We start from the raw sequence: 12534 nt of genomic DNA, 5'->3' as shown, positions 1-12534 counted from the left end.
CATGCCATATTAATTTTTCTCTCATTAGTCCACTTCATATTCTGCTAACCTTCTCTCATGTCCTCATTCATGGAGAAAAGAAATTGCTTGAGTTCGTGCAACCACTGTTGTCTCATGCTGAAGTGTTATGAGCTGATTCAGTCTTTATGGAAGTCTGGAAATAACTGAGCTTTGCATTCCACAGATGAAATCTTGGTTCCTCTGAACTTCTGAGAAAAGCATAAGCATGTTAGTCTGGCTAGGTGGGGATTGGGTCTTTCATTGGAATAGGCCCTCATATTGTAACCTGCAAAATGGAATCTCATTAAAATTGGAAATGATGGAAGGGTCACACACACAGAGCTTTGAATATCCATTTATTTGCCAGTTCGTGGTTAGGTTCTCCCTGTTTGTAGAGAACTAATGAACATTAAGTAGGTACTTTCCAGGGCTGTGTGCAGTCACACCATGAAGTAATCCACAGGGAAAAGGCAGAATTGAGCCTGATGAAAACACCTCTTATAATATCCTCATCCAGTTTACCCCAGCCCATCCCTTCCACATGTGCAGAGGGAAGCTTCTGTGTCCAGGGAAAGTCACTGGGTTCAGCAGTTCCTGGCTTTTCTTTGAGGATCCAAGGGAAGAGATTTCTGCTGCCCTTCCAACTCTTCTACTTTCAGAGTAGCCATCCACAATTCCTCTTGTACGTTTCCTCCACCTTCCTCGCCTGAATATCTACAGTGGCCACAACTAACACATCATGAATCGTATTTTCAGATGAGATCCGTATGCTCATTAACCTGAAGTAGTGACTAGAAATGGAAAAATCTTCTTGCTTTACCAAGTATCCCAGCTGTTCCAGCAACTTGTTGTATGGGAATGAACTACTAGTTTAAGGAATGATTAATGTGACTGCTTCCAGTAATCTTATGCTACAAGAACAGTGTGTGGCTAATTCACAACCAAATATTTGAATGAAATTGATATATAAGAACTGCCATGAATAGCATTAAAATGCTTGTAGTATGACATCCTTTTTTTTTTTTTTTCCTGATCTGCCTCTTGTTAAAAAGTTAGTGCTACCCCATTCCCTCTAGAGTTACAAGAAGATTTTTGGCTCCTGATGCATTATTGATTGTAGATACATACATATATTATGCAAAAGAAGTGAGCATATCTGAAATTAAAGGTCTTCTGCTACTGTTAAAGTCAAGGGGAATAGAGAAAGGTACAGAACATCGCTTAACTGCATAAGTTGCTCCTGTTCTTCTTGATCCGTTTGGCTGTAAACCTTAGGTTGCCCCAAAATAAATTATCTTTCCAGTGCTATTATTAATCACATAGCATGGAAGCCACACATTTCATTGGGGAGGTGTGTGGGTGGGGGACAGACAGAAAGGCAACAACATCACTAATAAACTGGATTCCCTCTGGCTTGTGTTAATGCATACATGCACCTTCTCCATGTTTATGTAACAATGCTGAGAGAATGCAGAGGCAAGCTGTTTCATCGTCTGGAGTCTAGCACAAAGGATCTGCTTTATCTTTCTGCCTGCTATCTACAAATCACATTTTGTGCAATTCCCTTACATGTCTTCTGCATGTTGTTTTAAACAGGGAGGATAGTGATTGACGGAATAGACATCAGCAAATTGCCTCTTCATACTCTTCGTTCCCGACTCTCCATTATCCTCCAGGATCCAATACTGTTCAGTGGTTCCATCCGGTAGGTGTAAGCAGACAGGGGTTGAAAACAGCATTGCATGGCATGTTTGTGATGGTTACCATGGACAGCAAGGGATGGAAATGGGAATGACCATTCCCAGCTCACCTCAATGTGCCCACACAGTCTGTCCAAGGGAAATCAATTGAGATACACTGTGCCAAATTGTTCCTTTACAGAAGACCTGAATGAACTCCAATTGCAGTAACAAGACTCCTGCTGTTTTTCTTTGCAGATTTAATTTGGATCCAGAATGCAAGTGCACTGATGATAGACTCTGGGAAGCTTTGGAGATTGCTCAGCTGAAGAACATGGTCAAATCATTGCCAGGAGGCCTTGGTATGTCCAAGTAGCCAGGGATATAGGCCAATAATGACATTCTACACACATGAGCATGCACTTATATAAACAGATACATGGGATCTTACACACTGAACCATCATGTTGACAGGTATCTTATGAATATACTGTCTCCATGACAGAGAAAATATCGTTAGTAAAAAGCTGAAGAGTAGTCTTGTTTTCCACTCATTTCAGAGAAAAATGTGGCACTTCAGCATCATAGATGGGTGACCTATCATTGAAGAGTTTTAAAAGTGCAGATTTACCTCTGCTCCTTCAGCAGAATCTGGCTTGGCCAGCAGAGTTGTTGCTGTTGTTGAGAACACTGACAGAGCATTTACCTTATCATTTGAGATTTGGTTCATGAAGGAAGCTCACCTAATTTTTGCCATATTGTGTATTTCATATTACTAAGATACAATCCTGCAGCCTACCAGATTTAACTATTTTTGTCAGCTATTTGCTTAATGATATGTTGATCCTTTCCCAAGAAGATGTGCTCATTTTTCTTGGTATCTCTCCATTCCAGTGTTCCAATATTATGCTTACTAGATTTTACAGGGATTTTGCTTGATGCAGGAACAGTGCACAAGCAGAGCTTTCATGGTGAACACTCAAAATCACCGCATCCTGATTGTATGAACGTACATTCAGCTTAATTGATTTTATTACAGATGCAATGGTAACAGAAGGAGGAGAGAACTTCAGTGTAGGGCAAAGACAGCTTTTCTGCCTGGCCCGAGCCTTTGTTCGCAAGAGTAGCATTCTCATCATGGATGAAGCCACAGCATCTATTGACATGGCCACAGTGAGTATAGCGATTTGTACCATTGATGCATGGATCTACTAGGAGAAGAGGCATCATCGTCCCCAAAATGTCAGCTATGAGATCTAGTTAGAAAAGAAAACCGATGGACTTTTTGCTTTTGTCTTGTGTTTAGTTTCAATTATTTATGTTGTGTTTTGGGGTCGATGCCTGCAGTGAGGGGCAAAAAAACCCACACAAATGAAATATTTTAGAGTGTCCCTCCTTTTCACCTGTGTGTCATTTCATTACTAAGAGTCTGATGTGCAGATGGAAGATGGTGTAGAATATGATCCTGTCTTTTTGATGTTTGAAGACACATAACAAAGTAAAATACAGAAGGATGAAATAACTGAAGTAACTCTTTTACTTCGGTAGGAAAACATTTTGCAGAAAGTTGTGATGACTGCCTTTGCAGACCGCACAGTTGTAACAATAGCGGTAAGTATTGACGCTCACAGATGCTCCGTCCTCATTTCTTAAGCAGTTATTCTTGCCTTTCAACAGTGAAACATCACGATGAAAACAACATAAAAGTAAAACCCAAGGTCAGAATATTCCCAAACTAAAACACTGAGATCTGAAGAAAGACTTTATAGGAAACTTCAGCATATAGATTGTCTCCAAAAAAATTTGCAGTCGTTCTCATTAACAAATTGAAACTGAATCCATGGGTTAAACCATTATTGAAAGTTGCTTTAAAATCTAGATTTGAATTTTGCCTCTAAAGTTCATGCATGTATGGCATCTAAAACCATGGCTCAAATTTATAAAAGGAGCCAAAATTCCAAAAGATTCAAAAGATTTCTCAAGTTGGATGGTCTTTTCTCTTTTAGACTAAAAAAAAAAAAAAAAAAAGTTGGTTTTATAATAAAGGTTTTAAAAATTAGAATCAACAGGGATTACTCAAAACTTAATATCTCTTCAACTGTCTCTGACATTTTTTCCTGTTTTTCCTGCAATTTCTAGTGACACAGAACATACCCAAATATCCAAATATCTGTGCAAGTATGCACGTGTATGTGCATACATATACATACATAAACACACACACAAAGAGGATACCTTTTAGATAAATTCTACCTTGTGATGGTAGGCTTACTCAAAAAGCAGACATTTTATCCAAGAGATAAATATGTGTTTCAACAGCTGTTTCTTCACTGTGTGTAGAATCCAATCCTGTGGTTAGAGATTAGAGTTATGATTCTTGGACTCTGGTTTCTAGTCTGTCAGTGGCTAGTTGATGTCAGACAAATGACTTAACCCAGGGTAATTTACAACAGGCTCTAAGATTACTGGATGCATAAGTGCTGAAGATGCTAGCAGTAAGCATATTCCCCTCCAGTTAAATGCCATTCGATTTTTTAGTATTGTTCTCTCTGGAATCTCACTTTTCCCTTGCTTTTTGAAACTTGATGTCTCAAAATGGCACATATTCCTCACACAGCTGGCTTCATTTCCTTCCTTTCTTTACTCATAGCTGATCTTTCCTTCACCCACCTGTTTTTCTTTTCTTTTTTCCAGCATCGTGTATCTCACATCTTGGATGCCAATATTGTCCTAGTCCTTTCTGAGGGCTCTCTAGTTGAATGTGACACTGCCTCAAACTTACTCCTCAAAGAGGATGGCCTGTTCACCACTTTGGTGAAGACTCACAAGTAGACTCTCTCAGTCCACACTGTTCACAAGACTTCTGGCTCTATGGTAGTTATTTTTTACCTCTTTAGTTCCCTTTCATTCTGCTTCCTTTCTACTGCACAACTTCTGAAATGATAGTGCAAGAAGGTGTTTATTGTGTGGTTCCTGGGTTTGTTTAATTTTGTCACTATTTATACTAATTATATTTATCTAAAGCCTAGACATGCAACTAACATTGATTCTATGATGTGAAATGAATCCACCCCGTAAAGTAATCCCTGACCTTTAGTCTATATAATGAAATGTCTCACTTTTAGCTAGTCATGTCTATATTTGACTGGCTATATTCACATAGCATTGAAATCAAACTCTACCCGTTTTCATTCCTGTTGTATATAGGACTAAACTATTATTCCCTTCAGCATGCACCAATTTAATCACAGAGGGAGCTAAATGATTTGCAGAAGGAGACAATGTAGGAATTCCCTAAGATGCATGCAGTGTGTACAGACAATGTACAAAAACCAAGGATTGGAGCAGGATGCTAAGCCACCTGACTATGCAGGCATACTCAGGATGTTTCTTGCCCGTATTTCCTTAAGAAGACGTATTTCAGTGATGCCGTGGAATTTATTCCAACAGCTGTGTTGTCCATAAAGGCAATTAGCTGACTGAAATTGAAGTGCGTGCATGCATAAGTATTTTCAGGCTTGGTGCCAGAGGCTATAAAGTATTTTGAGATCTCTTCAGACTAAAGATATAGTACAAGGACCTACTCCAAATACCACTGTAAACAAGGACAGCCGTTCACCAACTTCATAGGCCTCGGATTAGGCCCATTAATGAACTGCAATGAAAACTATCATAATGAAAACTGTATGTTGTTTGTTTGTTTGTTTGTTTGTTTGTTTGTTTGTTTTTTACGGCAGCATCGGGTTCACACTATTCTAACTGCAGACCTGGTCATCGTCATGAAACGAGGGAACATTTTAGAATACGATACACCTGAGAACCTGCTTTCTCAAGAAGATGGCATCTTTGCTTCGTTTGTCCGGGCTGACATGTGAAGAATCACACGATGTATGTTAATAGCTTATTTTTAAACAAATCAAATGCAAATACTTCCTATTCAATGTAACATCACTTTAACCTTTTTTCAGAGCTTTTTTTTCTTTACACGTCCATCTTTCAAAATAATAAAACCCATTACAATACATGTATGCCTCAAAGCAATAAAAATATCACTTAATTAAAAATCCATTACAATTCACAAACACAAACACGCAGGCAGAAAGTTTTTATTTCCTGGAAATCTGGCATTTTTCTTAGACATTTTAAGTGACCTTATTTTCTTTTATAGACAACAAAAGAATGCACTGTTCTTACAAACTGCATATGTTATTCTGGAAGCAGGAATCAAATCGTGCAGTTTGTCGAGGAAGCTAGAGACCCTCAGAAGCATTCAGTCCCCAGAGAGGAAAATTAAAAAACAACAAATCCAAACCCATAACACTTGTGGCAATCTGCTGCATTCCAAAGGGATAAACTTTGCTCTTCAAATTGTAGTAGATGGGCAGTGAATGAAGAAAAGGAATTTCATCAGAAATAAGGAAATTCTTCCTGTCCTTCATGTTAGTTCACACACTGTAGTTAGCACAGCACTATTTTTTCAGTACAATGATGGCTTATCCCTACAGCCAGTTCCTAAATCCATATTTATTCTGCAGACTTTTTTGAATTGAAGACCCAAATCATCCTATAGTTATGCATGCTTTGATAGGTTTATAGAGGAATACATTTTGTACAGTATCTTAAGACTTCATATTAAAATTAATCTGAATTTATCTGAACTTGATATTAGTCAATCTTTTAAACATTTCCACTAAGATATTCTATTTAAAATGGCATGTAATTAGCCAACCACTAAATGTTTTATATGTCTTTAGCCCTTCACATTATTTTTTATGCTTGAACAACCTGTCTTTTCCTTTTCGCATTTCTGAATTATCTCTAAATCAGATCTTGTCCAAGAAGACATGATTTTCAAATGACTTCTTCAAGATTTTAGGTGCACTTAGATATATATTTACCTCATACATGTTTGAAAAGGTTGCCTGCAATTGGCTAATGCATATGGCTAGATTCTGAACCGTGATAACTGCACAATGAGCAATGAGCAATGAACCCCCTCTAGAAGGGGTTTCATAGACATATTTTCAAAGGCAGAGTTTGAGACATCAGTTTCACTAGTAGTATTCAATGTAATTCTTATTCATCTATTTTTATAGACAATTTTTATATTTTATATATAAATATATTTTGGCTGGCTGAGGGAGTTGGGGTTGTTCAGCCTGGAAAAGAGAAGGATCAAGGGAGACCTTGTAGCGGCCTTCCAGTACCTAAAGGGGGCCTACAGGAAAGCTGGAGACGGACTCTTTGTCATGGGGTGTAGTGAGAGGACAAGGAGTAATGGCTTTAAACTAAAAGAGGGAAGGTTTAGATTAGATATTAGGAAGAAATTCATCATTCAGAGGGTGGTGAGGCACTGGAACAGGTTGCCCAGAGAAGCTGTGGATGCCCCATCCCTGGAGGTGTTCAAGGCCAGGTTGGATGGGGTTTTGGGCAACCTGGTCTAGTGGAAAGTATCTCTGCCCATGGCAGGGGGGTGGAATTAGATGATCTTTAAAGTCCCTCTCAACTCAACCCATTCTGTGATTCTATGATTCTGTAAGATTGAGGATGAACAAGAAGTGCAGTTATGCCTATTTCTAGTGTAAAGAAAAGAACATGAGACAATAATTGCTACCCTTGGTCCCAAAAAATAGGACTTGAAATTGGTATTGTATTTAGTCTACTATTGTAAAAATGATACAGTGGTTTATGTTGTTGGGTTTGGGTTGTTTTTGTGGTTTTTTTTTAATTATGTTTTGTTTTGTTTTTTGTTGTTGTTGTTTTTGTTGTTTTTTGTCAGTAATGTGGGTCTTGTTTTGTTTTAGTTTGGTTTGTTTTTCCCATCTTAACTATTGGAAATAAAAGCTTTGTGGCACAACTAAACAAAAAAATCAGCCTTGAAAATTTTAATAAGGGAAGCATCGTGATTTCCCTGTCTACTACTGCGAAAAGTTTTTGCTCTTTTCCCAATTAATACCCTGCATTGAACTCTGTCATACAAAGAAAATAAAAAAAATAAGGCAGATATTTATAACATGCTTTTATATAGATTTCAGAGCCAAAAGGCCAGAAATATTCTTGGTTTAATTTCATTGTATTCAGTGAAAAGCTAACCAGATTCATTGCTGCCAGACTCAGCGTGAAGATGAAGTACAAATAACTTTACCTGTGTATCTTTCATGATGTTGCAGTCCTGATTTATTTTAAGTGGTACTGATTCTATCATTGAAATCCTATTTCCTGTTAAGCCACATTAAGTGGCTGTAGAGGAACTAGGATTTGTTAGGCATCCTAAAGAACTTAAAAGGGGCCAACAGTTAGCACCTCTTTCCTCTTACATTTGTCCCAAAGCTATCACAGAAGTAAGAAGACCCTTGTTTGCTCATACATCCCTCCAGAGGTATACAGTGTAATAAACACTGCTATTTCAATATGTAGAAAAGAAAATATATTGTGGGCTGTGTATAGTCTACCAGCATGCTTGATTCGTTTTGCTGGGGGAATGCAGGAGTACTGCATGGAGTTCAGGAGTTACGCGACTGTGGTCAAAGTGTTTGATAATCATTGGAGCATATCCTCTAGCAAGTTTAAAAGCACGGTTTGGTTTCTCAAGCAATTAATCCTGCTCAGTACACACAGATTCCAAGAGACAAAGCACACAGATTGCCATAGATCTATCAGATCTTGCATTTTAGCCACCATGCCTATGTTATGTACTTACCAATGGAATACATTGAACTTTTGCTTTTTTGTGTTTCCCACTAATGAAGAAGGGTGTTCCCAACAGTCACACAAGTCAGTTTTGTTACTAAAACGGGTGCAGAAGGGATGAAGTCTTTGAAACAAAGTTCTCTTGATTACATGTAAAGGTCTTAACTGAGGCCCTTTAGGAGCAGTTTTCTTAGGCTGTTGGGCCTACATGGACAAGGAAGCATCAGCCTAGAGATTTTGCTTCTTTGACTCTTGCCACACTCCCGCCTCTGGTGTCACTCCTCAGCACCTGTTCTCTTGCCACAACCTCCTTGCTTTTTTTCCTCCCTCAGCACCTCCATATATCATACCCTCTTTGAGGTTCGTGTTTGTATTCCTGAGTGCTCCCTACTCTGCCTGTGGCCTTCCACTCGTTTGTTTAACTCCGTGCCCTCTGCTCTATTTCCTCTCTGACACAGCTTTGCTCTCTCCTCCTTCCCCTGCTTTTCTCTAGCTTGCTACCCTAACACCCCTCCTCTTCATGGGACACATAGTCTAGTGTGATCATGATTTGGATTTTTTTCCCCAAAATCAGTAACTAAATAAGGCTTCATTATTGCAATATTATACTCTAGAAATATCAAGTTCCTCCTTTTACAAAGGAGCTTTGAATGCAAACACTGGCCACATGTACAGTTTTTTAAACTATGGATAGAGGAAAATCACCTCTTGTGAGACTTCCTAAATTAAGTTTCTCATCTCATCTGTAATTTTTTTTCTCTGTCAAGTGTTTTTCTGGAATGTTTGAAGTAAAATAGAAGGCATAAGGTCCCTTTTTGCCAATGCAGCTGTTTGTGGATCCACAACTGTGTTCCTCAACCTTTGAGCTGCAACCAGTGGATTGTCTTTCCCTTTCCCTGAGGTAGATGTATTGGCTGGCACAAATGGCCCTGTGCCCTTCTTGTATGTGGTTTTCCACCACACTAGTAACAGCTAACTGCTCATTACTGCTTCTTCTCCACCAGCAATGCACCATACAAATGTTGTGTTTATTTCTGAGCCAAAATGTTCATGTGCCGTGAATCCCATTGCAGGGGTTTTAAGTTGTGTTTCAGACAGGTCCATAAGCCTCTACTATCAACACTGTTGACAGGTAGGAGGGTGAAACTTCTTCCTCCTCCAGATACAGCACAATGGATGTTGGGATTCATCCAAGCAGTACTGTTTTACCAAGGGTTTTCCAGGTAATTTCAACATGAAAGATGATGAGAATCTCCTTAAGCATAGCTTTGTCTGAACCACTTGTGTTCTGCTGTTATTTATGATTCAGGAATTTGGGGAGCACAACAATTTTTTTGGACTTGACATTTCAAACAATACAGTTGCCAAATAGGAAAGTTTTTTTTTTTTGTTTATGTGTGGTTTTTTTTTATTCTTGTTTGTTTGTGTGTTTTGTTTTTTTTTAAGGAAATAAATCTATGGCTGTGAGTACTAATTCTGAGCTGAGTTTGTTGCTGATTTTTTGTAACTTCAAACTTGTTTTAGATGAAAATGATAAGTTATTTAAAAGAATCCCATAAAACTCACTATTCACAGTCCCTTCACTTTGTTATGAAGACCTCTCAGGACTACCTGGATAAGTTTGCCACTTCATACGCAGTGTGTTGTCTATATGTGTGTGTGGTTAAACACAAAAACACACACGCAATCTTTTATTCTGAAGTTTATGATGCAAGTAACTCAAGGTTCATTTCCTTCTGGTCAGAAGAAAGGTTTCCCAGAACAAAATCATGCTTTTTTCAATGCCAGGCAAGGGTTTGTGACAGCCCACAGAATAGTTCACACACACTCTGGTGGTGCTCATCTCTCACTGATGTCTGCAAAGGGAATCCAGGCAATGAGCTTGAACTAGATATCTGCCTGTTTGGTCACCCACTTTACAACCTCAGAGAGCCTCTGAGAGGTGGAAACAGATGACAGGTGGGGATTTCTAGACATGTATAAACCACAGAGGAGGCACAGATCCACCAGTGTTTCGCGTAAGGCAGACAGCCCTAGGCACTTTGGGATAGCTCTGATAAGCCAAGGACATAAGCAAAGCAAAGTCTGCAGGGAGAAATCATTGCTTTGATAGGAAAACTGGTATGCAGAAAAAGTATTTTTATTTGCAAGAGCTTGCCTGCTTTTTCCAGCTATCATTTCAAATCATTTACATGAACAAATACATAATGAAAGGCTTCTCAAGCACTTGGATGAGCAACTTCTAGTTTCAAGTAAACTGGCAGAACATCTCTGCTATAAACTGATGCACCTCCACCAAATTCAATCAGTACCAACAGCAAATATGGTCCAGCTGATCTGGCATCTCATTACATGTAAAACCTCTGCTAGCAAAAAGTAATAGTGGTGTATTATGTTTTCTTAAAATACAGATTACATCAGTTTTGAACATGGCCAAGCAGGTCTCTTCAGAATTCTTACAAAATAAACTGTTTCATGTAATTGCTTTCTTTTTGCTTACTAAAACAATGGGCTCTTGTGCTTCATTGTGAAAAGATGCTGTTACACTCACATATGATGTTGCTCATGTCTCATGAGAAGATGAAGGAGACATCACACATCCATTTTACCCAAGCTGTATAGGCATATTATCACAAACGTAGATATACTTTATTTCAGGGAAATGCCTACCTTTATAAAAAGCTGTGGACAAAGACTATGTTTCCATTATTAGGAAATGAAATTTTTTCAATGTGACAGCAATCTTGGAGTATTTTTCCCTTGTGAGCACTGCAGGTCAATATCCCCAATGTGATAGTGTCAGTAGAAATCAGTTCTAAAATAGCTAGTGAAACCACATAGCTACTAGTTAAAATCTCTCTGGAGCAATGATTCTCCCATAAAATGTGTTAAAAAGCAAAAATGAATTCGTCAGATTTGCTATTTTATATCCTCAAGTAGCACCTTTTGAAAGCCTAATTTAAAATCTCAATAAGTTTTGTGAACTCTCTGATATGAATTCAGTGATGGCATGTGAGGAGTTCTTTGGTTTCTTTGGAAATAAATCCTTTCAGAGGCAAAACTGAGGGAGTACTAAAAAAAAAGTCTGAAAACAAAACTGTAAATCAAATTCTTCACTGCCATGCAAACATTCCAATCATTTCCACATTGTTTTTTTACTGCTCTGTCTTTTCTCCACCAGAACTGACCTCTGTGTAGAATTGTGGGGAAAGACTACCAGGTTTTCAAATTATCAAAAAATTGTTGTGAGGCAGAAGTTCCCTGACTCTTACAAATCAGAGATGTGCTGACGCTGTTTTGGCAGGACAGCTTAGAGTATTGGCTTATATGAAGCTGTGAAGTTCAGAGAAGCTTCCAAATGTAATTCTTCAAGAGAAGAGAGATTTCTAGAAAAGTCTTAATCAATTTCCTACACAGTCATTATTAATTATTCACCATTGATAAAATCTGTCTGGTGTTAGACACTACTCATGCAAACATAACAGACATTCCTGGCAGGAGTTTTTTTATTCCTCTAATAAAACAAGCCACATTCTTAACGGACTATAAACAAACATTTATTGCAAAATAACTTTTATTAATAAAAAATAGTTTCTATTTGGAGTATTGACACTCACTATGTGCAAGAAGTCTTAATTCATTTTCATTGAATATGGAGATTTCCATCCTATGAATTACTCTATAATAATGCAGCATTCAGCTCAAATGTTACCATGTTGCAAATTTCCCTGCCTGGTACACTGATTCTCGTGTATGCATATTAGTCATTTTTGTAAATAAATACTTTACATAGTTGCACATCCTCAGAATAGAAGGTATAAATAAGTAACAAACAGTGACAGCTAGAACTGCCCATGAGTGTCTCTTAGCTATTCCCATGACATTTCTTAACTCTCCCTTTATTTTACTTCAGGGTTTACTGGCTGTACCTGCTTACATCCGAAAACATCACTTAAACATCCAGTAAAATATTTAACCATGTAACTAAGGAACTAATGTACCTCAGTGTAAGTGACATGGTCCAGAACCACTGTCCTTCAATATCAGTTACAGGTGCTCCAAAGCCGCATATTCTTTGAAATGCATAAAGTTATAGATTCGTGGTTGACAGTTATGTGTGTTTTTATCATACTAGCTAGATTTGGCCCTTACTCTTTCAGCAATA

At 38.1% G+C, this 12534-nt stretch overlaps 1 protein-coding gene across 9 annotated transcripts in view; it reads left to right on the top strand.

Annotated features, from left to right (window-relative positions):
• The window catches only part of ABCC9 (ATP binding cassette subfamily C member 9), a 74786-nt gene extending 69084 nt beyond the window's left edge, over positions 1-5702 (top strand). For 7 of the 9 annotated variants that reach the window (XM_083829357.1, XM_083829354.1, XM_083829356.1 and 4 more), the window contains 5 exons: positions 1597-1705; positions 1938-2041; positions 2719-2852; positions 3228-3290; positions 5417-5702. In XM_083829357.1, the coding sequence (XP_083685483.1) occupies positions 1597-1705; positions 1938-2041; positions 2719-2852; positions 3228-3290; positions 5417-5554 (548 nt within the window). In that variant the 3' untranslated portion in view covers positions 5555-5702. Of the gene's footprint in view, positions 1-1596; positions 1706-1937; positions 2042-2718; positions 2853-3227; positions 3291-4373; positions 4554-5416 lie in introns of all 9 variants that reach the window. The other 2 variants (XM_083829359.1, XM_083829355.1) reach the window with 1 other exon arrangement.
• The last annotated feature ends 6832 nt before the right edge of the window (positions 5703-12534 follow it).

This window comes from Anser anser, assembly GCF_964211835.1.
Source record: "Anser anser genome assembly, chromosome: 1".
Taxonomy (NCBI): domain Eukaryota; kingdom Metazoa; phylum Chordata; class Aves; order Anseriformes; family Anatidae; genus Anser; species Anser anser.
Note: the sequence above shows the minus strand (reverse complement) of the source record. Positions and strands in the feature narration are given on the sequence as shown.